Source organism: Haliotis cracherodii, unplaced genomic scaffold (genome assembly GCF_022045235.1).
Source record: "Haliotis cracherodii isolate W230 unplaced genomic scaffold, xgHalCrac1.p SCAF_2, whole genome shotgun sequence".
Taxonomy (NCBI): Eukaryota; Metazoa; Mollusca; class Gastropoda; order Lepetellida; family Haliotidae; genus Haliotis; species Haliotis cracherodii.
In genome coordinates this window covers 55,035,487-55,063,161 of record NW_027266275.1, presented here as the reverse complement: position 1 = coordinate 55,063,161, position 27,675 = coordinate 55,035,487, and the positions used below count along the sequence as shown (strand labels likewise).

Genomic DNA, 27,675 nt, shown 5'->3' with positions numbered 1-27,675 from the left:
ACAACCGGGACCCGGTTGTATCAAAGCCTCATTAACTAATGGCTACATTAAACCCTAATGATACATTAAATGCTTAATGCACCATTAGTTAATGGCATCATTAAAATCGGTTGTATCAAACGTTTATTAGCATATCATTATCTAATGATGCCTTAATGTAAGTGTCTTCATTAACCTGTCATTAAATTCGGTGTTTCCCCTAAATATTTCCCACAATTCCTTGATGTAAACACGTACGCGTTACTTCCGGTCGTCTGTCAAAATGGCATCGTATCAACCTAAACCTAGGAATAGAAACAAGAATTTCGACAGCTCCGAAATTCAGCTTATTGCCGAGTTGGTGGAGAAACACATCTCCATACTTAACAGTAAGTTGTGTAGCACCGTCACCCACGAAAGAAAGAAGGCTATTTGGGCAGACATTACTTCCAAAGTTAACGCTCTCGGTGTTTGTCAGCGTACAACAAAAGAAATAAAAACAAAATGGACGAACATGCACCAGACGGCCAAAAGGGAATTCAGTAACAGACAGCTGGACATGAGGAAGACCGGGGGAGGGCCCTGTATTGCCCCACTTTCCACGACGAGTGAAAAGATAGTCGACATTTACAAGGAATGTCCCAGTTTCACTGGACTCACGGGCATCGAATCGGACGATCTAGTGATGCAAATGGGTATGTCGCGTGCATTCAATAAAATATCGATACACAAACTGTTGTAAGTGTTAAAAAAGTACTTTACATGATACAACGAACTAGTAGCCTAATCAGCTGTTCATACACGTTGAACAAGGTTATGGGGAATCGGGTATTGCACATGATTTGATGATCATTAATCAAAAGGAAATGAAAAAAGAACATTTAACCAACCTTTTTGACAACACTTTCAATTAAATTGGAGCGTGTGATAAAATACACAGTGCATATTTACATTTGTAATGGTATTTCTCATCCGTTCTCCGACAGGCAGCCATTGTGGAAAGAGAAGGGGGGGCAACTCTCATTACCCCTATTCCAAACCAAGAAGTTCATGTTGTGTCTTTCGATGTTAAGTTCAAATCTTGACATTCTTCGTCTCTAAATGCAAATTTTATGTGAAGCATTTATACTTTTCATGAGAGAATTTTCTTATGACAACGAAAATTGGTTGAAAAAATATTTCACATTATAGCAGTCATTTTTCTGAAGGTGGCTGCAGATATAAAATAGGCCGTGTCATCACACAAATATATCATACAATTCTAATATATCATTTCCTTTGGTAATAAAACAAATGATAATAACCCTGGTGCCGTACCTCTCCCGTTTTAACAGTGTAAAAATATTAATTATATTATTAACTGATGTTCAATAAGTGCGCAAAAAACTGTATGTGTGTGCAGGTACGGAAGTCGCCGATGTAATTGGCTCTCCTTCGACATTACACCTGTTAGCACGGGCTTTAGAAGAAAATGTTTGCGATGTCCCTACTCAGGAAGCGTCTGTGCCCAGTTGTTCCAGCACACAGATCTACCCAGAAGGAGAAATGTCTGTCGACGCATCTGCATTACATGACGACATTAGTACCATCGAAGAGTATGTCCTGTTAATTAATACTGGAATCTTACTTCTTGCAGCAATGCTAACAAACATGTAGTGCCAAGTCCTTTTCTCTACTCGCCCATCCCTTAGATTGAAACACTCATACTAATTTTGGCCTTTAACACACGCGTATATAGCGTAACATTCACTGTATATACACACGGAGACTCGCATGATCCAAAAACAATGTATTTTTTCAGGCCTTTGGTCCAGACTGGGGGGAAATCAAATCGTGTCCATCGAAGAGTATGTCGTATTAATTAATACTGGAATCTTACTTCTTGCAGCAATGCTAACAAACATGTAGTGCCAAGTCCTTTCTCTACTCGCCCATCCCTTAGATTGAAACCTCTTCGGTCAGGTCAGAAGAACCTTACATGCTCACCGTGAAGTCTTGGCGTTGTGCAACAAATTCAAACTCATTGTATCCGTGTAGCGTTTAGGTGTATTTTTTCTGAAGGGAAATGTGCACTGTGTACACTGGACAATATTTACGCAGGAATCTAAATTTTAGTTAAACAAAGCTCGGAAACTATATCCCTTTGATTCAACACGAAAAGACAAAAGTGCACGCAAAAGATTTTGGTTAAATATTTGTAAAAATTATATTTGCACGCATTGGCAAATACATACTGCGAACACTGTCAACTATTTTCTTCAGTGACAACAGATGGTATCTCTGCATTCTTCTGTATAGTTGTATTAAAGCAGAGACAGTTTGATCATTTCAGTTAGTGAAATAGTGCCTTGTGATATAATCACGGATGCCCCGTCCATCTTCGGGACCTGTATATTGCCCTTCAATGTTACTGTCGTCCTCTCCATCAACATCCAGCATGGGTTCACGAAGAATTATCGCCAGATTATGCAACACAGCACAAGCACCTGTGAAATATAGTATGATTGTTTAAAGGGTCTACAGAATTGTTATCATTCGATTTTTATGTTATATGAATGAGTGTTTCCCACTGGTGTTAGCACTTATAAATCGGTTATCTTCAAATGTATTTCATAGTTACAGTGTATATTATTATCTTAGTAAACTAACCAATGATGGTGCAAACTCTCTCTGGGCTCATCCTGATTTCACCGTGCAGAACATGGAAACGCCGTTTGAGCCACCCAAATGCTCTTTCTATGGTTGACCTTGTTCTTTTATGGGAAGAGTTGAATCGCTCTTGCTCGGGGCTAGATGGCTTTAGATACGGAGTCATCAAATACGGACGACATGCGTATCCACTGTCACCGAGAATAACGCCGTCTTGTAGAGTCGTATGGTGTGTTACCAGGTGTTGCCGCACGTTACTCATCTTGAACACGTGGCTGTCATGCGTACTGCCTGGCCATCTCGCCACTAAGTTAGTAAATTTACCTACAGAACGAGACAAATGTGGTCAATGTTAATATAAGTCAATATTACCATCGAACTTGGTTCATAATGCAGCCACTGCAATATAGCTGAAACATTGCTGATCGCGGCGTTAAACAACAAATGCTGAAATCATATCATTCTATAAAGATTTGTCTGATAGCTATTTCGTTTAACAACGTGAATGGTGTCAGGGTCGTAAACATATTGTCCTTGTGACTTTGAAGGGAGGACGTTTATGCTCCATGCACAGGTTTAACAGTGACGTTTGATTTGTTATTATAAAAAAATTATTTAACACACCTTGGCTGTCACACACTGCTTGAACGTTGATCGAATGGTAGCCTTTCCTATTGACAAAGCAGGTTCGCTGTCTGATGGTCCCTGTATCCGTACATGTGTCCCATCGATACATCCGATCACTCCAGGAAATCGAGATATATTGTAGAATTCCTTTCTAATGTCGCCTATATCCCTCTCGGACGGCCAGGTAATAAACTTGGGCACAAGAGACGCAATGGCAAGGGAAACTTTCCTCACAACTCGTGAGGCTGTTGATTTGTCTATCCCTATTGTGTCGCCAGTGATTTGTAGGAAACTTCCACTTGCAAAGAAACGTAGGGCTACCAGAACCTGATAAAATGATTATACAGAGGCTAATGATAGGTTTGACAAATTTTCAAATATTTCCATAATACTTATATCCACTTTGTTATTTATTTGGCTGCGTTTTCATTATGTCTCACTAAGTAAAGTGTTAATTATTGATATAAGATGTGCATGCTTTAATTAATCAAAAGGTTCTTTTGGCCGGAATCGAACACGCAAAACTGTTCTCTTCAGTGTGCACGACACATTTAGTTTAAGTCATTAGAGTAACTCCCCCTTATGAAATTGATCATGGCTGACAACGCCAAGTTGAAAACGTATCTTTCTGGAGTGAAGTGAAAGGGATCCATGAATTTACATTACTTTCTATTGTGAAATATATTTACAAGGTTGGTATCATTAGGCTGCACATAAGACTTTACCAACACAGACCAGTGAGCTGACCCACGTAGAAGTGCTTTTCATTCATTGTAAAGATTGCCGCTATAAATTTGGCGCTATAATAATATGTTTTTTTCAAACTAGCTGAGTTTCTATTGACGACATTTACCTGTAGTTCAACACTTAGTGCGTGCGATCTTGCAGATTTGGGCTGTAATTCATCTCTCACAAGATCGCAGACATATCTGATGCTTGCCTTCCCAAAACGGTAGCGTGCCCTTACTTCTTCATCGCTCATGGATTCGAGGTGTTGAGTTCGTTTTCTGAAAACACGGTCTTTCCTTGTGCGTCCTAAGCGTTCAAACAATATGTTCGCGGCCATGTTTGTTGTTAATGACACACTAATGATGCCCCAGAACCTTCATTAAGTTAATGACGCGCTAATGACACCACGACGTCATTAAAACGTTAGTACAACTGGATTTAATGATACATTAGTTAATGAAGGTTTAATGACACGTTAATGCATCATTAAAGTTTGATACAACCGGGTCCAGGGCATTATCATTTGCAGAAGTCCTCGGTCTTTTCAACTGCCCTCCTTCGTCGGGCAAATGATAATGCCCTGGACCCGGTTGTATCAAAGCCTCATTAACTAATGGCTACATTAAACCCTAATGATACATTAAATGCTTAATGCACCATTAGTTAATGGCATCATTAAAATCGGTTGTATCAAACGTTTATTAGCATATCATTATCTAATGATGCCTTAATGTAAGTGTCTTCATTAACCTGTCATTAAATTCGGTGTTTCCCCTAAATATTTCCCACAATTCCTTGATGTAAACACGTACGCGTTACTTCCGGTCGTCTGTCAAAATGGCATCGTATCAACCTAAACCTAGGAATAGAAACAAGAATTTCGACAGCTCCGAAATTCAGCTTATTGCCGAGTTGGTGGAGAAACACATCTCCATACTTAACAGTAAGTTGTGTAGCACCGTCACCCACGAAAGAAAGAAGGCTATTTGGGCAGACATTACTTCCAAAGTTAACGCTCTCGGTGTTTGTCAGCGTACAACAAAAGAAATAAAAACAAAATGGACGAACATGCACCAGACGGCCAAAAGGGAATTCAGTAACAGACAGCTGGACATGAGAAAGACCGGGGGAGGGCCCTGTATTGCCCCACTTTCCACGACGAGTGAAAAGATAGTCGACATTTACAAGGAATGTCCCAGTTTCACTGGACTCACGGGCATCGAATCGGACGATCTAGTGATGCAAATGGGTATGTCGCGTGCATTCAATAAAATATCGATACACAAACTGTTGTAAGTGTTAAAAAAGTACTTTACATGATACAACGAACTAGTAGCCTAATCAGCTGTTCATACACGTTGAACAAGGTTATGGGGAATCGGGTATTGCACATGATTTGATGATCATTAATCAAAAGGAAATGAAAAAAGAACATTTAACCAACCTTTTTGACAACACTTTCAATTAAATTGGAGCGTGTGATAAAATACACAGTGCATATTTACATTTGTAATGGTATTTCTCATCCGTTCTCCGACAGGCAGCCATTGTGGAAAGAGAAGGGGGGGCAACTCTCATTACCCCTATTCCAAACCAAGAAGTTCATGTTGTGTCTTTCGATGTTAAGTTCAAATCTTGACATTCTTCGTCTCTAAATGCAAATTTTATGTGAAGCATTTATACTTTTCATGAGAGAATTTTCTTATGACAACGAAAATTGGTTGAAAAAATATTTCACATTATAGCAGTCATTTTTCTGAAGGTGGCTGCAGACATAAAATAGGCCGTGTCATCACACAAATATATCATACAATTCTAATATATCATTTCCTTTGGTAATAAAACAAATGATAATAACCCTGGTGCCGTACCTCTCCCGTTTTAACAGTGTAAAAATATTAATTATATTATTAACTGATGTTCAATAAGTGCGCAAAAAACTCTGTGTGTGCAGGTACGGAAGTCGCCGATGTAATTGGCTCTCCTTCGACATTACACCTGTTAGCACGGGCTTTAGAAGAAAATGTTTGCGATGTCCCTACTCAGGAAGCGTCTGTGCCCAGTTGTTCCAGCACACAGATCTACCCAGAAGGAGAAATGTCTGTCGACGCATCTGCATTACATGACGACATTAGTACCATCGAAGAGTATGTCCTGTTAATTAATACTGGAATCTTACTTCTTGCAGCAATGCTAACAAACATGTAGTGCCAAGTCCTTTTCTCTACTCGCCCATCCCTTAGATTGAAACACTCATACTAATTTTGGCCTTTAACACACGCGTATATAGCGTAACATTCACTGTATATACACACGGAGACTCGCATGATCCAAAAACAATGTATTTTTTCAGGCCTTTGGTCCAGACTGGGGGGAAATCAAATCGTGTCCATCGAAGAGTATGTCGTATTAATTAATACTGGAATCTTACTTCTTGCAGCAATGCTAACAAACATGTAGTGCCAAGTCCTTTCTCTACTCGCCCATCCCTTAGATTGAAACCTCTTCGGTCAGGTCAGAAGAACCTTACATGCTCACCGTGAAGTCTTGGCGTTGTGCAACAAATTCAAACTCATTGTATCCGTGTAGCGTTTAGGTGTATTTTTTCTGAAGGGAAATGTGCACTGTGTACACTGGACAATATTTACGCAGGAATCTAAATTTTAGTTAAACAAAGCTCGGAAACTATATCCCTTTGATTCAACACGAAAAGACAAAAGTGCACACAAAAGATTTTGGTTAAATATTTGTAAAAATTATATTTGCACGCATTGGCAAATACATACTGCGAACACTGTCAACTATTTTCTTCAGTGACAACAGATGGTATCTCTGCATTCTTCTGTATAGTTGTATTAAAGCAGAGACAGTTTGATCATTTCAGTTAGTGAAATAGTGCCTTGTGATATAATCACGGATGCCCCGTCCATCTTCGGGACCTGTATATTGCCCTTCAATGTTACTGTCGTCCTCTCCATCAACATCCAGCATGGGTTCACGAAGAATTATCGCCAGATTATGCAACACAGCACAAGCACCTGTGAAATATAGTATGATTGTTTAAAGGGTCTACAGAATTGTTATCATTCGATTTTTATGTTATATGAATGAGTGTTTCCCACTGGTGTTAGCACTTATAAATCGGTTATCTTCAAATGTATTTCATAGTTACAGTGTATATTATTATCTTAGTAAACTAACCAATGATGGTGCAAACTCTCTCTGGGCTCATCCTGATTTCACCGTGCAGAACATGGAAACGCCGTTTGAGCCACCCAAATGCTCTTTCTATGGTTGACCTTGTTCTTTTATGGGAAGAGTTGAATCGCTCTTGCTCGGGGCTAGATGGCTTTAGATACGGAGTCATCAAATACGGACGACATGCGTATCCACTGTCACCGAGAATAACGCCGTCTTGTAGAGTCGTATGGTGTGTTACCAGGTGTTGCCGCACGTTACTCATCTTGAACACGTGGCTGTCATGCGTACTGCCTGGCCATCTCGCCACTAAGTTAGTAAATTTACCTACAGAACGAGACAAATGTGGTCAATGTTAATATAAGTCAATATTACCATCGAACTTGGTTCATAATGCAGCCACTGCAATATAGCTGAAACATTGCTGATCGCGGCGTTAAACAACAAATGCTGAAATCATATCATTCTATAAAGATTTGTCTGATAGCTATTTCGTTTAACAACGTGAATGGTGTCAGGGTCGTAAACATATTGTCCTTGTGACTTTGAAGGGAGGACGTTTATGCTCCATGCACAGGTTTAACAGTGACATTTGATTTGTTATTATAAAAAAATTATTTAACACACCTTGGCTGTCACACACTGCTTGAACGTTGATCGAATGGTAGCCTTTCCTATTGACAAAGGCAGGTTCGCTGTCTGATGGTCCCTGTATCCGTACATGTGTCCCATCGATACATCCGATCACTCCAGGAAATCGAGATATATTGTAGAATTCCTTTCTAATGTCGCCTATATCCCTCTCGGACGGCCAGGTAATAAACTTGGGCACAAGAGACGCAATGGCAAGGGAAACTTTCCTCACAACTCGTGAGGCTGTTGATTTGTCTATCCCTATTGTGTCGCCAGTGATTTGTAGGAAACTTCCACTTGCAAAGAAACGTAGGGCTACCAGAACCTGATAAAATGATTATACAGAGGCTAATGATAGGTTTGACAAATTTTCAAATATTTCCATAATACTTATATCCACTTTGTTATTTATTTGGCTGCGTTTTCATTATGTCTCACTAAGTAAAGTGTTAATTATTGATATAAGATGTGCATGCTTTAATTAATCAAAAGGTTCTTTTGGCCTGAATCGAACACGCAAAACTGTTCTCTTCAGTGTGCACGACACATTTAGTTTAAGTCATTAGAGTAACTCCCCCTTATGAAATTGATCATGGCTGACAACGCCAAGTTGAAAACGTATCTTTCTGGAGTGAAGTGAAAGGGATCCATGAATTTACATTACTTTCTATTGTGAAATATATTTACAAGGTTGGTATCATTAGGCTGCACATAAGACTTTACCAACACAGACCAGTGAGCTGACCCACGTAGAAGTGCTTTTCATTCATTGTAAAGATTGCCGCTATAAATGTGGCGCTATAATAATATGTTTTTTTCAAACTAGCTGAGTTTCTATTGACGACATTTACCTGTAGTTCAACACTTAGTGCGTGCGATCTTGCAGATTTGGGCTGTAATTCATCTCTCACAAGATCGCAGACATATCTGATGCTTGCCTTCCCAAAACGGTAGCGTGCCCTTACTTCTTCATCGCTCATGGATTCGAGGTGTTGAGTTCGTTTTCTGAAAACACGGTCTTTCCTTGTGCGTCCTAAGCGTTCAAACAATATGTTCGCGGCCATGTTTGTTGTTAATGACACACTAATGATGCCCCAGAACCTTCATTAAGTTAATGACGCGCTAATGACACCACGACGTCATTAAAACGTTAGTACAACTGGATTTAATGATACATTAGTTAATGAAGGTTTAATGACACGTTAATGCATCATTAAAGTTTGATACAACCGGGACCCGGTTGTATCAAAGCCTCATTAACTAATGGCTACATTAAACCCTAATGATACATTAAATGCTTAATGCACCATTAGTTAATGGCATCATTAAAATCGGTTGTATCAAACGTTTATTAGCATATCATTATCTAATGATGCCTTAATGTAAGTGTCTTCATTAACCTGTCATTAAATTCGGTGTTTCCCCTAAATATTTCCCACAATTCCTTGATGTAAACACGTACGCGTTACTTCCGGTCGTCTGTCAAAATGGCATCGTATCAACCTAAACCTAGGAATAGAAACAAGAATTTCGACAGCTCCGAAATTCAGCTTATTGCCGAGTTGGTGGAGAAACACATCTCCATACTTAACAGTAAGTTGTGTAGCACCGTCACCCACGAAAGAAAGAAGGCTATTTGGGCAGACATTACTTCCAAAGTTAACGCTCTCGGTGTTTGTCAGCGTACAACAAAAGAAATAAAAACAAAATGGACGAACATGCACCAGACGGCCAAAAGGGAATTCAGTAACAGACAGCTGGACATGAGGAAGACCGGGGGAGGGCCCTGTATTGCCCCACTTTCCACGACGAGTGAAAAGATAGTCGACATTTACAAGGAATGTCCCAGTTTCACTGGACTCACGGGCATCGAATCGGACGATCTAGTGATGCAAATGGGTATGTCGCGTGCATTCAATAAAATATCGATACACAAACTGTTGTAAGTGTTAAAAAAGTACTTTACATGATACAACGAACTAGTAGCCTAATCAGCTGTTCATACACGTTGAACAAGGTTATGGGGAATCGGGTATTGCACATGATTTGATGATCATTAATCAAAAGGAAATGAAAAAAGAACATTTAACCAACCTTTTTGACAACACTTTCAATTAAATTGGAGCGTGTGATAAAATACACAGTGCATATTTACATTTGTAATGGTATTTCTCATCCGTTCTCCGACAGGCAGCCATTGTGGAAAGAGAAGGGGGGGCAACTCTCATTACCCCTATTCCAAACCAAGAAGTTCATGTTGTGTCTTTCGATGTTAAGTTCAAATCTTGACATTCTTCGTCTCTAAATGCAAATTTTATGTGAAGCATTTATACTTTTCATGAGAGAATTTTCTTATGACAACGAAAATTGGTTGAAAAAATATTTCACATTATAGCAGTCATTTTTCTGAAGGTGGCTGCAGACATAAAATAGGCCGTGTCATCACACAAATATATCATACAATTCTAATATATCATTTCCTTTGGTAATAAAACAAATGATAATAACCCTGGTGCCGTACCTCTCCCGTTTTAACAGTGTAAAAATATTAATTATATTATTAACTGATGTTCAATAAGTGCGCAAAAAACTGTATGTGTGTGCAGGTACGGAAGTCGCCGATGTAATTGGCTCTCCTTCGACATTACACCTGTTAGCACGGGCTTTAGAAGAAAATGTTTGCGATGTCCCTACTCAGGAAGCGTCTGTGCCCAGTTGTTCCAGCACACAGATCTACCCAGAAGGAGAAATGTCTGTCGACGCATCTGCATTACATGACGACATTAGTACCATCGAAGAGTATGTCCTGTTAATTAATACTGGAATCTTACTTCTTGCAGCAATGCTAACAAACATGTAGTGCCAAGTCCTTTTCTCTACTCGCCCATCCCTTAGATTGAAACACTCATACTAATTTTGGCCTTTAACACACGCGTATATAGCGTAACATTCACTGTATATACACACGGAGACTCGCATGATCCAAAAACAATGTATTTTTTCAGGCCTTTGGTCCAGACTGGGGGGAAATCAAATCGTGTCCATCGAAGAGTATGTCGTATTAATTAATACTGGAATCTTACTTCTTGCAGCAATGCTAACAAACATGTAGTGCCAAGTCCTTTCTCTACTCGCCCATCCCTTAGATTGAAACCTCTTCGGTCAGGTCAGAAGAACCTTACATGCTCACCGTGAAGTCTTGGCGTTGTGCAACAAATTCAAACTCATTGTATCCGTGTAGCGTTTAGGTGTATTTTTTCTGAAGGGAAATGTGCACTGTGTACACTGGACAATATTTACGCAGGAATCTAAATTTTAGTTAAACAAAGCTCGGAAACTATATCCCTTTGATTCAACACGAAAAGACAAAAGTGCACGCAAAAGATTTTGGTTAAATATTTGTAAAAATTATATTTGCACGCATTGGCAAATACATACTGCGAACACTGTCAACTATTTTCTTCAGTGACAACAGATGGTATCTCTGCATTCTTCTGTATAGTTGTATTAAAGCAGAGACAGTTTGATCATTTCAGTTAGTGAAATAGTGCCTTGTGATATAATCACGGATGCCCCGTCCATCTTCGGGACCTGTATATTGCCCTTCAATGTTACTGTCGTCCTCTCCATCAACATCCAGCATGGGTTCACGAAGAATTATCGCCAGATTATGCAACACAGCACAAGCACCTGTGAAATATAGTATGATTGTTTAAAGGGTCTACAGAATTGTTATCATTCGATTTTTATGTTATATGAATGAGTGTTTCCCACTGGTGTTAGCACTTATAAATCGGTTATCTTCAAATGTATTTCATAGTTACAGTGTATATTATTATCTTAGTAAACTAACCAATGATGGTGCAAACTCTCTCTGGGCTCATCCTGATTTCACCGTGCAGAACATGGAAACGCCGTTTGAGCCACCCAAATGCTCTTTCTATGGTTGACCTTGTTCTTTTATGGGAAGAGTTGAATCGCTCTTGCTCGGGGCTAGATGGCTTTAGATACGGAGTCATCAAATACGGACGACATGCGTATCCACTGTCACCGAGAATAACGCCGTCTTGTAGAGTCGTATGGTGTGTTACCAGGTGTTGCCGCACGTTACTCATCTTGAACACGTGGCTGTCATGCGTACTGCCTGGCCATCTCGCCACTAAGTTAGTAAATTTACCTACAGAACGAGACAAATGTGGTCAATGTTAATATAAGTCAATATTACCATCGAACTTGGTTCATAATGCAGCCACTGCAATATAGCTGAAACATTGCTGATCGCGGCGTTAAACAACAAATGCTGAAATCATATCATTCTATAAAGATTTGTCTGATAGCTATTTCGTTTAACAACGTGAATGGTGTCAGGGTCGTAAACATATTGTCCTTGTGACTTTGAAGGGAGGACGTTTATGCTCCATGCACAGGTTTAACAGTGACATTTGATTTGTTATTATAAAAAAATTATTTAACACACCTTGGCTGTCACACACTGCTTGAACGTTGATCGAATGGTAGCCTTTCCTATTGACAAAGGCAGGTTCGCTGTCTGATGGTCCCTGTATCCGTACATGTGTCCCATCGATACATCCGATCACTCCAGGAAATCGAGATATATTGTAGAATTCCTTTCTAATGTCGCCTATATCCCTCTCGGACGGCCAGGTAATAAACTTGGGCACAAGAGACGCAATGGCAAGGGAAACTTTCCTCACAACTCGTGAGGCTGTTGATTTGTCTATCCCTATTGTGTCGCCAGTGATTTGTAGGAAACTTCCACTTGCAAAGAAACGTAGGGCTACCAGAACCTGATAAAATGATTATACAGAGGCTAATGATAGGTTTGACAAATTTTCAAATATTTCCATAATACTTATATCCACTTTGTTATTTATTTGGCTGCGTTTTCATTATGTCTCACTAAGTAAAGTGTTAATTATTGATATAAGATGTGCATGCTTTAATTAATCAAAAGGTTCTTTTGGCCTGAATCGAACACGCAAAACTGTTCTCTTCAGTGTGCACGACACATTTAGTTTAAGTCATTAGAGTAACTCCCCCTTATGAAATTGATCATGGCTGACAACGCCAAGTTGAAAACGTATCTTTCTGGAGTGAAGTGAAAGGGATCCATGAATTTACATTACTTTCTATTGTGAAATATATTTACAAGGTTGGTATCATTAGGCTGCACATAAGACTTTACCAACACAGACCAGTGAGCTGACCCACGTAGAAGTGCTTTTCATTCATTGTAAAGATTGCCGCTATAAATGTGGCGCTATAATAATATGTTTTTTTCAAACTAGCTGAGTTTCTATTGACGACATTTACCTGTAGTTCAACACTTAGTGCGTGCGATCTTGCAGATTTGGGCTGTAATTCATCTCTCACAAGATCGCAGACATATCTGATGCTTGCCTTCCCAAAACGGTAGCGTGCCCTTACTTCTTCATCGCTCATGGATTCGAGGTGTTGAGTTCGTTTTCTGAAAACACGGTCTTTCCTTGTGCGTCCTAAGCGTTCAAACAATATGTTCGCGGCCATGTTTGTTGTTAATGACACACTAATGATGCCCCAGAACCTTCATTAAGTTAATGACGCGCTAATGACACCACGACGTCATTAAAACGTTAGTACAACTGGATTTAATGATACATTAGTTAATGAAGGTTTAATGACACGTTAATGCATCATTAAAGTTTGATACAACCGGGACCCGGTTGTATCAAAGCCTCATTAACTAATGGCTACATTAAACCCTAATGATACATTAAATGCTTAATGCACCATTAGTTAATGGCATCATTAAAATCGGTTGTATCAAACGTTTATTAGCATATCATTATCTAATGATGCCTTAATGTAAGTATCTTCATTAACCTGTCATTAAATTCGGTGTTTCCCCTAAATATTTCCCACAATTCCTTGATGTAAACACGTACGCGTTACTTCCGGTCGTCTGTCAAAATGGCATCGTATCAACCTAAACCTAGGAATAGAAACAAGAATTTCGACAGCTCCGAAATTCAGCTTATTGCCGAGTTGGTGGAGAAACACATCTCCATACTTAACAGTAAGTTGTGTAGCACCGTCACCCACGAAAGAAAGAAGGCTATTTGGGCAGACATTACTTCCAAAGTTAACGCTCTCGGTGTTTGTCAGCGTACAACAAAAGAAATAAAAACAAAATGGACGAACATGCACCAGACGGCCAAAAGGGAATTCAGTAACAGACAGCTGGACATGAGGAAGACCGGGGGAGGGCCCTGTATTGCCCCACTTTCCACGACGAGTGAAAAGATAGTCGACATTTACAAGGAATGTCCCAGTTTCACTGGACTCACGGGCATCGAATCGGACGATCTAGTGATGCAAATGGGTATGTCGCGTGCATTCAATAAAATATCGATACACAAACTGTTGTAAGTGTTAAAAAAGTACTTTACATGATACAACGAACTAGTAGCCTAATCAGCTGTTCATACACGTTGAACAAGGTTATGGGGAATCGGGTATTGCACATGATTTGATGATCATTAATCAAAAGGAAATGAAAAAAGAACATTTAACCAACCTTTTTGACAACACTTTCAATTAAATTGGAGCGTGTGATAAAATACACAGTGCATATTTACATTTGTAATGGTATTTCTCATCCGTTCTCCGACAGGCAGCCATTGTGGAAAGAGAAGGGGGGGCAACTCTCATTACCCCTATTCCAAACCAAGAAGTTCATGTTGTGTCTTTCGATGTTAAGTTCAAATCTTGACATTCTTCGTCTCTAAATGCAAATTTTATGTGAAGCATTTATACTTTTCATGAGAGAATTTTCTTATGACAACGAAAATTGGTTGAAAAAATATTTCACATTATAGCAGTCATTTTTCTGAAGGTGGCTGCAGATATAAAATAGGCCGTGTCATCACACAAATATATCATACAATTCTAATATATCATTTCCTTTGGTAATAAAACAAATGATAATAACCCTGGTGCCGTACCTCTCCCGTTTTAACAGTGTAAAAATATTAATTATATTATTAACTGATGTTCAATAAGTGCGCAAAAAACTGTATGTGTGTGCAGGTACGGAAGTCGCCGATGTAATTGGCTCTCCTTCGACATTACACCTGTTAGCACGGGCTTTAGAAGAAAATGTTTGCGATGTCCCTACTCAGGAAGCGTCTGTGCCCAGTTGTTCCAGCACACAGATCTACCCAGAAGGAGAAATGTCTGTCGACGCATCTGCATTACATGACGACATTAGTACCATCGAAGAGTATGTCCTGTTAATTAATACTGGAATCTTACTTCTTGCAGCAATGCTAACAAACATGTAGTGCCAAGTCCTTTTCTCTACTCGCCCATCCCTTAGATTGAAACACTCATACTAATTTTGGCCTTTAACACACGCGTATATAGCGTAACATTCACTGTATATACACACGGAGACTCGCATGATCCAAAAACAATGTATTTTTTCAGGCCTTTGGTCCAGACTGGGGGGAAATCAAATCGTGTCCATCGAAGAGTATGTCGTATTAATTAATACTGGAATCTTACTTCTTGCAGCAATGCTAACAAACATGTAGTGCCAAGTCCTTTCTCTACTCGCCCATCCCTTAGATTGAAACCTCTTCGGTCAGGTCAGAAGAACCTTACATGCTCACCGTGAAGTCTTGGCGTTGTGCAACAAATTCAAACTCATTGTATCCGTGTAGCGTTTAGGTGTATTTTTTCTGAAGGGAAATGTGCACTGTGTACACTGGACAATATTTACGCAGGAATCTAAATTTTAGTTAAACAAAGCTCGGAAACTATATCCCTTTGATTCAACACGAAAAGACAAAAGTGCACGCAAAAGATTTTGGTTAAATATTTGTAAAAATTATATTTGCACGCATTGGCAAATACATACTGCGAACACTGTCAACTATTTTCTTCAGTGACAACAGATGGTATCTCTGCATTCTTCTGTATAGTTGTATTAAAGCAGAGACAGTTTGATCATTTCAGTTAGTGAAATAGTGCCTTGTGATATAATCACGGATGCCCCGTCCATCTTCGGGACCTGTATATTGCCCTTCAATGTTACTGTCGTCCTCTCCATCAACATCCAGCATGGGTTCACGAAGAATTATCGCCAGATTATGCAACACAGCACAAGCACCTGTGAAATATAGTATGATTGTTTAAAGGGTCTACAGAATTGTTATCATTCGATTTTTATGTTATATGAATGAGTGTTTCCCACTGGTGTTAGCACTTATAAATCGGTTATCTTCAAATGTATTTCATAGTTACAGTGTATATTATTATCTTAGTAAACTAACCAATGATGGTGCAAACTCTCTCTGGGCTCATCCTGATTTCACCGTGCAGAACATGGAAACGCCGTTTGAGCCACCCAAATGCTCTTTCTATGGTTGACCTTGTTCTTTTATGGGAAGAGTTGAATCGCTCTTGCTCGGGGCTAGATGGCTTTAGATACGGAGTCATCAAATACGGACGACATGCGTATCCACTGTCACCGAGAATAACGCCGTCTTGTAGAGTCGTATGGTGTGTTACCAGGTGTTGCCGCACGTTACTCATCTTGAACACGTGGCTGTCATGCGTACTGCCTGGCCATCTCGCCACTAAGTTAGTAAATTTACCTACAGAACGAGACAAATGTGGTCAATGTTAATATAAGTCAATATTACCATCGAACTTGGTTCATAATGCAGCCACTGCAATATAGCTGAAACATTGCTGATCGCGGCGTTAAACAACAAATGCTGAAATCATATCATTCTATAAAGATTTGTCTGATAGCTATTTCGTTTAACAACGTGAATGGTGTCAGGGTCGTAAACATATTGTCCTTGTGACTTTGAAGGGAGGACGTTTATGCTCCATGCACAGGTTTAACAGTGACATTTGATTTGTTATTATAAAAAAATTATTTAACACACCTTGGCTGTCACACACTGCTTGAACGTTGATCGAATGGTAGCCTTTCCTATTGACAAAGCAGGTTCGCTGTCTGATGGTCCCTGTATCCGTACATGTGTCCCATCGATACATCCGATCACTCCAGGAAATCGAGATATATTGTAGAATTCCTTTCTAATGTCGCCTATATCCCTCTCGGACGGCCAGGTAATAAACTTGGGCACAAGAGACGCAATGGCAAGGGAAACTTTCCTCACAACTCGTGAGGCTGTTGATTTGTCTATCCCTATTGTGTCGCCAGTGATTTGTAGGAAACTTCCACTTGCAAAGAAACGTAGGGCTACCAGAACCTGATAAAATGATTATACAGAGGCTAATGATAGGTTTGACAAATTTTCAAATATTTCCATAATACTTATATCCACTTTGTTATTTATTTGGCTGCGTTTTCATTATGTCTCACTAAGTAAAGTGTTAATTATTGATATAAGATGTGCATGCTTTAATTAATCAAAAGGTTCTTTTGGCCGGAATCGAACACGCAAAACTGTTCTCTTCAGTGTGCACGACACATTTAGTTTAAGTCATTAGAGTAACTCCCCCTTATGAAATTGATCATGGCTGACAACGCCAAGTTGAAAACGTATCTTTCTGGAGTGAAGTGAAAGGGATCCATGAATTTACATTACTTTCTATTGTGAAATATATTTACAAGGTTGGTATCATTAGGCTGCACATAAGACTTTACCAACACAGACCAGTGAGCTGACCCACGTAGAAGTGCTTTTCATTCATTGTAAAGATTGCCGCTATAAATTTGGCGCTATAATAATATGTTTTTTTCAAACTAGCTGAGTTTCTATTGACGACATTTACCTGTAGTTCAACACTTAGTGCGTGCGATCTTGCAGATTTGGGCTGTAATTCATCTCTCACAAGATCGCAGACATATCTGATGCTTGCCTTCCCAAAACGGTAGCGTGCCCTTACTTCTTCATCGCTCATGGATTCGAGGTGTTGAGTTCGTTTTCTGAAAACACGGTCTTTCCTTGTGCGTCCTAAGCGTTCAAACAATATGTTCGCGGCCATGTTTGTTGTTAATGACACACTAATGATGCCCCAGAACCTTCATTAAGTTAATGACGCGCTAATGACACCACGACGTCATTAAAACGTTAGTACAACTGGATTTAATGATACATTAGTTAATGAAGGTTTAATGACACGTTAATGCATCATTAAAGTTTGATACAACCGGGACCCGGTTGTATCAAAGCCTCATTAACTAATGGCTACATTAAACCCTAATGATACATTAAATGCTTAATGCACCATTAGTTAATGGCATCATTAAAATCGGTTGTATCAAACGTTTATTAGCATATCATTATCTAATGATGCCTTAATGTAAGTATCTTCATTAACCTGTCATTAAATTCGGTGTTTCCCCTAAATATTTCCCACAATTCCTTGATGTAAACACGTACGCGTTACTTCCGGTCGTCTGTCAAAATGGCATCGTATCAACCTAAACCTAGGAATAGAAACAAGAATTTCGACAGCTCCGAAATTCAGCTTATTGCCGAGTTGGTGGAGAAACACATCTCCATACTTAACAGTAAGTTGTGTAGCACCGTCACCCACGAAAGAAAGAAGGCTATTTGGGCAGACATTACTTCCAAAGTTAACGCTCTCGGTGTTTGTCAGCGTACAACAAAAGAAATAAAAACAAAATGGACGAACATGCACCAGACGGCCAAAAGGGAATTCAGTAACAGACAGCTGGACATGAGGAAGACCGGGGGAGGGCCCTGTATTGCCCCACTTTCCACGACGAGTGAAAAGATAGTCGACATTTACAAGGAATGTCCCAGTTTCACTGGACTCACGGGCATCGAATCGGACGATCTAGTGATGCAAATGGGTATGTCGCGTGCATTCAATAAAATATCGATACACAAACTGTTGTAAGTGTTAAAAAAGTACTTTACATGATACAACGAACTAGTAGCCTAATCAGCTGTTCATACACGTTGAACAAGGTTATGGGGAATCGGGTATTGCACATGATTTGATGATCATTAATCAAAAGGAAATGAAAAAAGAACATTTAACCAACCTTTTTGACAACACTTTCAATTAAATTGGAGCGTGTGATAAAATACACAGTGCATATTTACATTTGTAATGGTATTTCTCATCCGTTCTCCGACAGGCAGCCATTGTGGAAAGAGAAGGGGGGGCAACTCTCATTACCCCTATTCCAAACCAAGAAGTTCATGTTGTGTCTTTCGATGTTAAGTTCAAATCTTGACATTCTTCGTCTCTAAATGCAAATTTTATGTGAAGCATTTATACTTTTCATGAGAGAATTTTCTTATGACAACGAAAATTGGTTGAAAAAATATTTCACATTATAGCAGTCATTTTTCTGAAGGTGGCTGCAGATATAAAATAGGCCGTGTCATCACACAAATATATCATACAATTCTAATATATCATTTCCTTTGGTAATAAAACAAATGATAATAACCCTGGTGCCGTACCTCTCCCGTTTTAACAGTGTAAAAATATTAATTATATTATTAACTGATGTTCAATAAGTGCGCAAAAAACTGTATGTGTGTGCAGGTACGGAAGTCGCCGATGTAATTGGCTCTCCTTCGACATTACACCTGTTAGCACGGGCTTTAGAAGAAAATGTTTGCGATGTCCCTACTCAGGAAGCGTCTGTGCCCAGTTGTTCCAGCACACAGATCTACCCAGAAGGAGAAATGTCTGTCGACGCATCTGCATTACATGACGACATTAGTACCATCGAAGAGTATGTCCTGTTAATTAATACTGGAATCTTACTTCTTGCAGCAATGCTAACAAACATGTAGTGCCAAGTCCTTTTCTCTACTCGCCCATCCCTTAGATTGAAACACTCATACTAATTTTGGCCTTTAACACACGCGTATATAGCGTAACATTCACTGTATATACACACGGAGACTCGCATGATCCAAAAACAATGTATTTTTTCAGGCCTTTGGTCCAGACTGGGGGGAAATCAAATCGTGTCCATCGAAGAGTATGTCGTATTAATTAATACTGGAATCTTACTTCTTGCAGCAATGCTAACAAACATGTAGTGCCAAGTCCTTTCTCTACTCGCCCATCCCTTAGATTGAAACCTCTTCGGTCAGGTCAGAAGAACCTTACATGCTCACCGTGAAGTCTTGGCGTTGTGCAACAAATTCAAACTCATTGTATCCGTGTAGCGTTTAGGTGTATTTTTTCTGAAGGGAAATGTGCACTGTGTACACTGGACAATATTTACGCAGGAATCTAAATTTTAGTTAAACAAAGCTCGGAAACTATATCCCTTTGATTCAACACGAAAAGACAAAAGTGCACGCAAAAGATTTTGGTTAAATATTTGTAAAAATTATATTTGCACGCATTGGCAAATACATACTGCGAACACTGTCAACTATTTTCTTCAGTGACAACAGATGGTATCTCTGCATTCTTCTGTATAGTTGTATTAAAGCAGAGACAGTTTGATCATTTCAGTTAGTGAAATAGTGCCTTGTGATATAATCACGGATGCCCCGTCCATCTTCGGGACCTGTATATTGCCCTTCAATGTTACTGTCGTCCTCTCCATCAACATCCAGCATGGGTTCACGAAGAATTATCGCCAGATTATGCAACACAGCACAAGCACCTGTGAAATATAGTATGATTGTTTAAAGGGTCTACAGAATTGTTATCATTCGATTTTTATGTTATATGAATGAGTGTTTCCCACTGGTGTTAGCACTTATAAATCGGTTATCTTCAAATGTATTTCATAGTTACAGTGTATATTATTATCTTAGTAAACTAACCAATGATGGTGCAAACTCTCTCTGGGCTCATCCTGATTTCACCGTGCAGAACATGGAAACGCCGTTTGAGCCACCCAAATGCTCTTTCTATGGTTGACCTTGTTCTTTTATGGGAAGAGTTGAATCGCTCTTGCTCGGGGCTAGATGGCTTTAGATACGGAGTCATCAAATACGGACGACATGCGTATCCACTGTCACCGAGAATAACGCCGTCTTGTAGAGTCGTATGGTGTGTTACCAGGTGTTGCCGCACGTTACTCATCTTGAACACGTGGCTGTCATGCGTACTGCCTGGCCATCTCGCCACTAAGTTAGTAAATTTACCTACAGAACGAGACAAATGTGGTCAATGTTAATATAAGTCAATATTACCATCGAACTTGGTTCATAATGCAGCCACTGCAATATAGCTGAAACATTGCTGATCGCGGCGTTAAACAACAAATGCTGAAATCATATCATTCTATAAAGATTTGTCTGATAGCTATTTCGTTTAACAACGTGAATGGTGTCAGGGTCGTAAACATATTGTCCTTGTGACTTTGAAGGGAGGACGTTTATGCTCCATGCACAGGTTTAACAGTGACATTTGATTTGTTATTATAAAAAAATTATTTAACACACCTTGGCTGTCACACACTGCTTGAACGTTGATCGAATGGTAGCCTTTCCTATTGACAAAGCAGGTTCGCTGTCTGATGGTCCCTGTATCCGTACATGTGTCCCATCGATACATCCGATCACTCCAGGAAATCGAGATATATTGTAGAATTCCTTTCTAATGTCGCCTATATCCCTCTCGGACGGCCAGGTAATAAACTTGGGCACAAGAGACGCAATGGCAAGGGAAACTTTCCTCACAACTCGTGAGGCTGTTGATTTGTCTATCCCTATTGTGTCGCCAGTGATTTGTAGGAAACTTCCACTTGCAAAGAAACGTAGGGCTACCAGAACCTGATAAAATGATTATACAGAGGCTAATGATAGGTTTGACAAATTTTCAAATATTTCCATAATACTTATATCCACTTTGTTATTTATTTGGCTGCGTTTTCATTATGTCTCACTAAGTAAAGTGTTAATTATTGATATAAGATGTGCATGCTTTAATTAATCAAAAGGTTCTTTTGGCCGGAATCGAACACGCAAAACTGTTCTCTTCAGTGTGCACGACACATTTAGTTTAAGTCATTAGAGTAACTCCCCCTTATGAAATTGATCATGGCTGACAACGCCAAGTTGAAAACGTATCTTTCTGGAGTGAAGTGAAAGGGATCCATGAATTTACATTACTTTCTATTGTGAAATATATTTACAAGGTTGGTATCATTAGGCTGCACATAAGACTTTACCAACACAGACCAGTGAGCTGACCCACGTAGAAGTGCTTTTCATTCATTGTAAAGATTGCCGCTATAAATTTGGCGCTATAATAATATGTTTTTTTCAAACTAGCTGAGTTTCTATTGACGACATTTACCTGTAGTTCAACACTTAGTGCGTGCGATCTTGCAGATTTGGGCTGTAATTCATCTCTCACAAGATCGCAGACATATCTGATGCTTGCCTTCCCAAAACGGTAGCGTGCCCTTACTTCTTCATCGCTCATGGATTCGAGGTGTTGAGTTCGTTTTCTGAAAACACGGTCTTTCCTTGTGCGTCCTAAGCGTTCAAACAATATGTTCGCGGCCATGTTTGTTGTTAATGACACACTAATGATGCCCCAGAACCTTCATTAAGTTAATGACGCGCTAATGACACCACGACGTCATTAAAACGTTAGTACAACTGGATTTAATGATACATTAGTTAATGAAGGTTTAATGACACGTTAATGCATCATTAAAGTTTGATACAACCGGGTCCAGGGCATTATCATTTGCAGAAGTCCTCGGTCTTTTCAACTGCCCTCCTTCGTCGGGCAAATGATAATGCCCTGGACCCGGTTGTATCAAAGCCTCATTAACTAATGGCTACATTAAACCCTAATGATACATTAAATGCTTAATGCACCATTAGTTAATGGCATCATTAAAATCGGTTGTATCAAACGTTTATTAGCATATCATTATCTAATGATGCCTTAATGTAAGTGTCTTCATTAACCTGTCATTAAATTCGGTGTTTCCCCTAAATATTTCCCACAATTCCTTGATGTAAACACGTACGCGTTACTTCCGGTCGTCTGTCAAAATGGCATCGTATCAACCTAAACCTAGGAATAGAAACAAGAATTTCGACAGCTCCGAAATTCAGCTTATTGCCGAGTTGGTGGAGAAACACATCTCCATACTTAACAGTAAGTTGTGTAGCACCGTCACCCACGAAAGAAAGAAGGCTATTTGGGCAGACATTACTTCCAAAGTTAACGCTCTCGGTGTTTGTCAGCGTACAACAAAAGAAATAAAAACAAAATGGACGAACATGCACCAGACGGCCAAAAGGGAATTCAGTAACAGACAGCTGGACATGAGAAAGACCGGGGGAGGGCCCTGTATTGCCCCACTTTCCACGACGAGTGAAAAGATAGTCGACATTTACAAGGAATGTCCCAGTTTCACTGGACTCACGGGCATCGAATCGGACGATCTAGTGATGCAAATGGGTATGTCGCGTGCATTCAATAAAATATCGATACACAAACTGTTGTAAGTGTTAAAAAAGTACTTTACATGATACAACGAACTAGTAGCCTAATCAGCTGTTCATACACGTTGAACAAGGTTATGGGGAATCGGGTATTGCACATGATTTGATGATCATTAATCAAAAGGAAATGAAAAAAGAACATTTAACCAACCTTTTTGACAACACTTTCAATTAAATTGGAGCGTGTGATAAAATACACAGTGCATATTTACATTTGTAATGGTATTTCTCATCCGTTCTCCGACAGGCAGCCATTGTGGAAAGAGAAGGGGGGGCAACTCTCATTACCCCTATTCCAAACCAAGAAGTTCATGTTGTGTCTTTCGATGTTAAGTTCAAATCTTGACATTCTTCGTCTCTAAATGCAAATTTTATGTGAAGCATTTATACTTTTCATGAGAGAATTTTCTTATGACAACGAAAATTGGTTGAAAAAATATTTCACATTATAGCAGTCATTTTTCTGAAGGTGGCTGCAGACATAAAATAGGCCGTGTCATCACACAAATATATCATACAATTCTAATATATCATTTCCTTTGGTAATAAAACAAATGATAATAACCCTGGTGCCGTACCTCTCCCGTTTTAACAGTGTAAAAATATTAATTATATTATTAACTGATGTTCAATAAGTGCGCAAAAAACTCTGTGTGTGCAGGTACGGAAGTCGCCGATGTAATTGGCTCTCCTTCGACATTACACCTGTTAGCACGGGCTTTAGAAGAAAATGTTTGCGATGTCCCTACTCAGGAAGCGTCTGTGCCCAGTTGTTCCAGCACACAGATCTACCCAGAAGGAGAAATGTCTGTCGACGCATCTGCATTACATGACGACATTAGTACCATCGAAGAGTATGTCCTGTTAATTAATACTGGAATCTTACTTCTTGCAGCAATGCTAACAAACATGTAGTGCCAAGTCCTTTTCTCTACTCGCCCATCCCTTAGATTGAAACACTCATACTAATTTTGGCCTTTAACACACGCGTATATAGCGTAACATTCACTGTATATACACACGGAGACTCGCATGATCCAAAAACAATGTATTTTTTCAGGCCTTTGGTCCAGACTGGGGGGAAATCAAATCGTGTCCATCGAAGAGTATGTCGTATTAATTAATACTGGAATCTTACTTCTTGCAGCAATGCTAACAAACATGTAGTGCCAAGTCCTTTCTCTACTCGCCCATCCCTTAGATTGAAACCTCTTCGGTCAGGTCAGAAGAACCTTACATGCTCACCGTGAAGTCTTGGCGTTGTGCAACAAATTCAAACTCATTGTATCCGTGTAGCGTTTAGGTGTATTTTTTCTGAAGGGAAATGTGCACTGTGTACACTGGACAATATTTACGCAGGAATCTAAATTTTAGTTAAACAAAGCTCGGAAACTATATCCCTTTGATTCAACACGAAAAGACAAAAGTGCACACAAAAGATTTTGGTTAAATATTTGTAAAAATTATATTTGCACGCATTGGCAAATACATACTGCGAACACTGTCAACTATTTTCTTCAGTGACAACAGATGGTATCTCTGCATTCTTCTGTATAGTTGTATTAAAGCAGAGACAGTTTGATCATTTCAGTTAGTGAAATAGTGCCTTGTGATATAATCACGGATGCCCCGTCCATCTTCGGGACCTGTATATTGCCCTTCAATGTTACTGTCGTCCTCTCCATCAACATCCAGCATGGGTTCACGAAGAATTATCGCCAGATTATGCAACACAGCACAAGCACCTGTGAAATATAGTATGATTGTTTAAAGGGTCTACAGAATTGTTATCATTCGATTTTTATGTTATATGAATGAGTGTTTCCCACTGGTGTTAGCACTTATAAATCGGTTATCTTCAAATGTATTTCATAGTTACAGTGTATATTATTATCTTAGTAAACTAACCAATGATGGTGCAAACTCTCTCTGGGCTCATCCTGATTTCACCGTGCAGAACATGGAAACGCCGTTTGAGCCACCCAAATGCTCTTTCTATGGTTGACCTTGTTCTTTTATGGGAAGAGTTGAATCGCTCTTGCTCGGGGCTAGATGGCTTTAGATACGGAGTCATCAAATACGGACGACATGCGTATCCACTGTCACCGAGAATAACGCCGTCTTGTAGAGTCGTATGGTGTGTTACCAGGTGTTGCCGCACGTTACTCATCTTGAACACGTGGCTGTCATGCGTACTGCCTGGCCATCTCGCCACTAAGTTAGTAAATTTACCTACAGAACGAGACAAATGTGGTCAATGTTAATATAAGTCAATATTACCATCGAACTTGGTTCATAATGCAGCCACTGCAATATAGCTGAAACATTGCTGATCGCGGCGTTAAACAACAAATGCTGAAATCATATCATTCTATAAAGATTTGTCTGATAGCTATTTCGTTTAACAACGTGAATGGTGTCAGGGTCGTAAACATATTGTCCTTGTGACTTTGAAGGGAGGACGTTTATGCTCCATGCACAGGTTTAACAGTGACATTTGATTTGTTATTATAAAAAAATTATTTAACACACCTTGGCTGTCACACACTGCTTGAACGTTGATCGAATGGTAGCCTTTCCTATTGACAAAGGCAGGTTCGCTGTCTGATGGTCCCTGTATCCGTACATGTGTCCCATCGATACATCCGATCACTCCAGGAAATCGAGATATATTGTAGAATTCCTTTCTAATGTCGCCTATATCCCTCTCGGACGGCCAGGTAATAAACTTGGGCACAAGAGACGCAATGGCAAGGGAAACTTTCCTCACAACTCGTGAGGCTGTTGATTTGTCTATCCCTATTGTGTCGCCAGTGATTTGTAGGAAACTTCCACTTGCAAAGAAACGTAGGGCTACCAGAACCTGATAAAATGATTATACAGAGGCTAATGATAGGTTTGACAAATTTTCAAATATTTCCATAATACTTATATCCACTTTGTTATTTATTTGGCTGCGTTTTCATTATGTCTCACTAAGTAAAGTGTTAATTATTGATATAAGATGTGCATGCTTTAATTAATCAAAAGGTTCTTTTGGCCTGAATCGAACACGCAAAACTGTTCTCTTCAGTGTGCACGACACATTTAGTTTAAGTCATTAGAGTAACTCCCCCTTATGAAATTGATCATGGCTGACAACGCCAAGTTGAAAACGTATCTTTCTGGAGTGAAGTGAAAGGGATCCATGAATTTACATTACTTTCTATTGTGAAATATATTTACAAGGTTGGTATCATTAGGCTGCACATAAGACTTTACCAACACAGACCAGTGAGCTGACCCACGTAGAAGTGCTTTTCATTCATTGTAAAGATTGCCGCTATAAATGTGGCGCTATAATAATATGTTTTTTTCAAACTAGCTGAGTTTCTATTGACGACATTTACCTGTAGTTCAACACTTAGTGCGTGCGATCTTGCAGATTTGGGCTGTAATTCATCTCTCACAAGATCGCAGACATATCTGATGCTTGCCTTCCCAAAACGGTAGCGTGCCCTTACTTCTTCATCGCTCATGGATTCGAGGCGTTGAGTTCGTTTTCTGAAAACACGGTCTTTCCTTGTGCGTCCTAAGCGTTCAAACAATATGTTCGCGGCCATGTTTGTTGTTAATGACACACTAATGATGCCCCAGAACCTTCATTAAGTTAATGACGCGCTAATGACACCACGACGTCATTAAAACGTTAGTACAACTGGATTTAATGATACATTAGTTAATGAAGGTTTAATGACACGTTAATGCATCATTAAAGTTTGATACAACCGGGTCCTGGAAAATAGCGTTAATGTTATTATAGCTAAACCGGATGGAATTTGTTATCAAATAAAAAGAAACAACAATATGGGTTTTGAAACATTTATTGCAATCAACACCAATGCCACAGACCAAATTATTCAAATAAGGAAACGTCATAGTACAAAACAGATGACGTCACTATTGAACGTGACGCCACCTATCTTAGTTTTTACGGGGTATGGATTTAATAAGGAATGGGGGTTGAGAAATTATATTGTGACAGATATTTTTGTGTTATATTGTCAGCTTTAGTTCTTTTATTTCTTGTTGTCATTCTTCATCTGTATCTCTCTCTCTCTAATATATGGTAGTCCATGTTGTAAAGGATGTTTTTGGACAAGACGAGTAGGGTCACGGTGCAGGTAGTAAGCTAAATGCCAGTCACTGATTTTCCTCTATTGATCAGTGAAGTCCTAGTTTATATTATTACAACTGTTTAAACCAACTGAACCAACCATAACTAGACAATACAATCAACACATACCATTCATTTGCACAGAAAACAAATTTATCTTTGGCCCATTACTAATTTGTTTGGCATAAAGACAATTTGTGAACAATATTTTGACAATGATATGCGTCAATCTACATA

At 39.3% G+C, this 27,675-nt stretch overlaps 5 protein-coding genes and 3 long non-coding RNA genes across 8 annotated transcripts; 2 read left to right on the top strand and 6 right to left on the bottom strand.

The window, feature by feature from the left end:
• Nucleotides 1-6: 6 nt before the first annotated feature.
• LOC139469285 (uncharacterized) lies at nucleotides 7-3,300 on the bottom strand. Its single transcript, XR_011653722.1, has 4 exons — nucleotides 3,253-3,300; nucleotides 2,629-2,952; nucleotides 2,214-2,465; nucleotides 7-1,076 (listed from the first exon to the last, which is right to left on the bottom strand). It is a non-coding gene; the product is annotated as an uncharacterized lncRNA (long non-coding RNA).
• Nucleotides 3,301-4,821: 1,521 nt separating this feature from the next.
• LOC139468254 (nuclear apoptosis-inducing factor 1-like) lies at nucleotides 4,822-6,487 on the top strand. Its single transcript, XM_071250100.1, has 3 exons — nucleotides 4,822-5,233; nucleotides 5,939-6,131; nucleotides 6,338-6,487. Exons 1-3 carry the CDS (start codon nucleotides 4,822-4,824, stop codon nucleotides 6,399-6,401), a joined length of 669 nt encoding a protein of 222 aa, XP_071106201.1. The 3' UTR covers nucleotides 6,402-6,487.
• On the bottom strand, nucleotides 5,144-8,795 carry LOC139467689 (putative nuclease HARBI1). Its single transcript, XM_071249205.1, has 5 exons — nucleotides 8,667-8,795; nucleotides 7,810-8,140; nucleotides 7,186-7,509; nucleotides 6,771-7,022; nucleotides 5,144-5,635 (listed from the first exon to the last, which is right to left on the bottom strand). Exons 1-4 carry the CDS (start codon nucleotides 8,793-8,795, stop codon nucleotides 6,865-6,867), a joined length of 942 nt encoding a protein of 313 aa, XP_071105306.1. The 3' UTR covers nucleotides 5,144-5,635; nucleotides 6,771-6,864.
• Nucleotides 8,796-10,616: 1,821 nt separating this feature from the next.
• Nucleotides 10,617-13,278, bottom strand: LOC139467687 (putative nuclease HARBI1). Its single transcript, XM_071249204.1, has 4 exons — nucleotides 13,150-13,278; nucleotides 12,293-12,623; nucleotides 11,669-11,992; nucleotides 10,617-11,505 (listed from the first exon to the last, which is right to left on the bottom strand). Exons 1-4 carry the CDS (start codon nucleotides 13,276-13,278, stop codon nucleotides 11,348-11,350), a joined length of 942 nt encoding a protein of 313 aa, XP_071105305.1. The 3' UTR covers nucleotides 10,617-11,347.
• Nucleotides 13,279-13,725: 447 nt separating this feature from the next.
• On the bottom strand, nucleotides 13,726-16,823 carry LOC139469284 (uncharacterized). The gene is made up of 4 exons (XR_011653721.1): nucleotides 16,776-16,823; nucleotides 16,152-16,475; nucleotides 15,737-15,988; nucleotides 13,726-14,599 (listed from the first exon to the last, which is right to left on the bottom strand). It is a non-coding gene; the product is annotated as an uncharacterized lncRNA (long non-coding RNA).
• Nucleotides 16,824-18,207: 1,384 nt separating this feature from the next.
• On the bottom strand, nucleotides 18,208-21,305 carry LOC139469283 (uncharacterized). Its single transcript, XR_011653720.1, has 4 exons — nucleotides 21,258-21,305; nucleotides 20,634-20,957; nucleotides 20,219-20,470; nucleotides 18,208-19,081 (listed from the first exon to the last, which is right to left on the bottom strand). It is a non-coding gene; the product is annotated as an uncharacterized lncRNA (long non-coding RNA).
• Nucleotides 21,306-22,826: 1,521 nt separating this feature from the next.
• LOC139469281 (nuclear apoptosis-inducing factor 1-like) lies at nucleotides 22,827-24,492 on the top strand. Its single transcript, XM_071251425.1, has 3 exons — nucleotides 22,827-23,238; nucleotides 23,944-24,136; nucleotides 24,343-24,492. Exons 1-3 carry the CDS (start codon nucleotides 22,827-22,829, stop codon nucleotides 24,404-24,406), a joined length of 669 nt encoding a protein of 222 aa, XP_071107526.1. The 3' UTR covers nucleotides 24,407-24,492.
• LOC139467686 (putative nuclease HARBI1) lies at nucleotides 23,149-26,800 on the bottom strand. Its single transcript, XM_071249203.1, has 5 exons — nucleotides 26,672-26,800; nucleotides 25,815-26,145; nucleotides 25,191-25,514; nucleotides 24,776-25,027; nucleotides 23,149-23,640 (listed from the first exon to the last, which is right to left on the bottom strand). Exons 1-4 carry the CDS (start codon nucleotides 26,798-26,800, stop codon nucleotides 24,870-24,872), a joined length of 942 nt encoding a protein of 313 aa, XP_071105304.1. The 3' UTR covers nucleotides 23,149-23,640; nucleotides 24,776-24,869.
• Nucleotides 26,801-27,675: the final 875 nt, after the last annotated feature.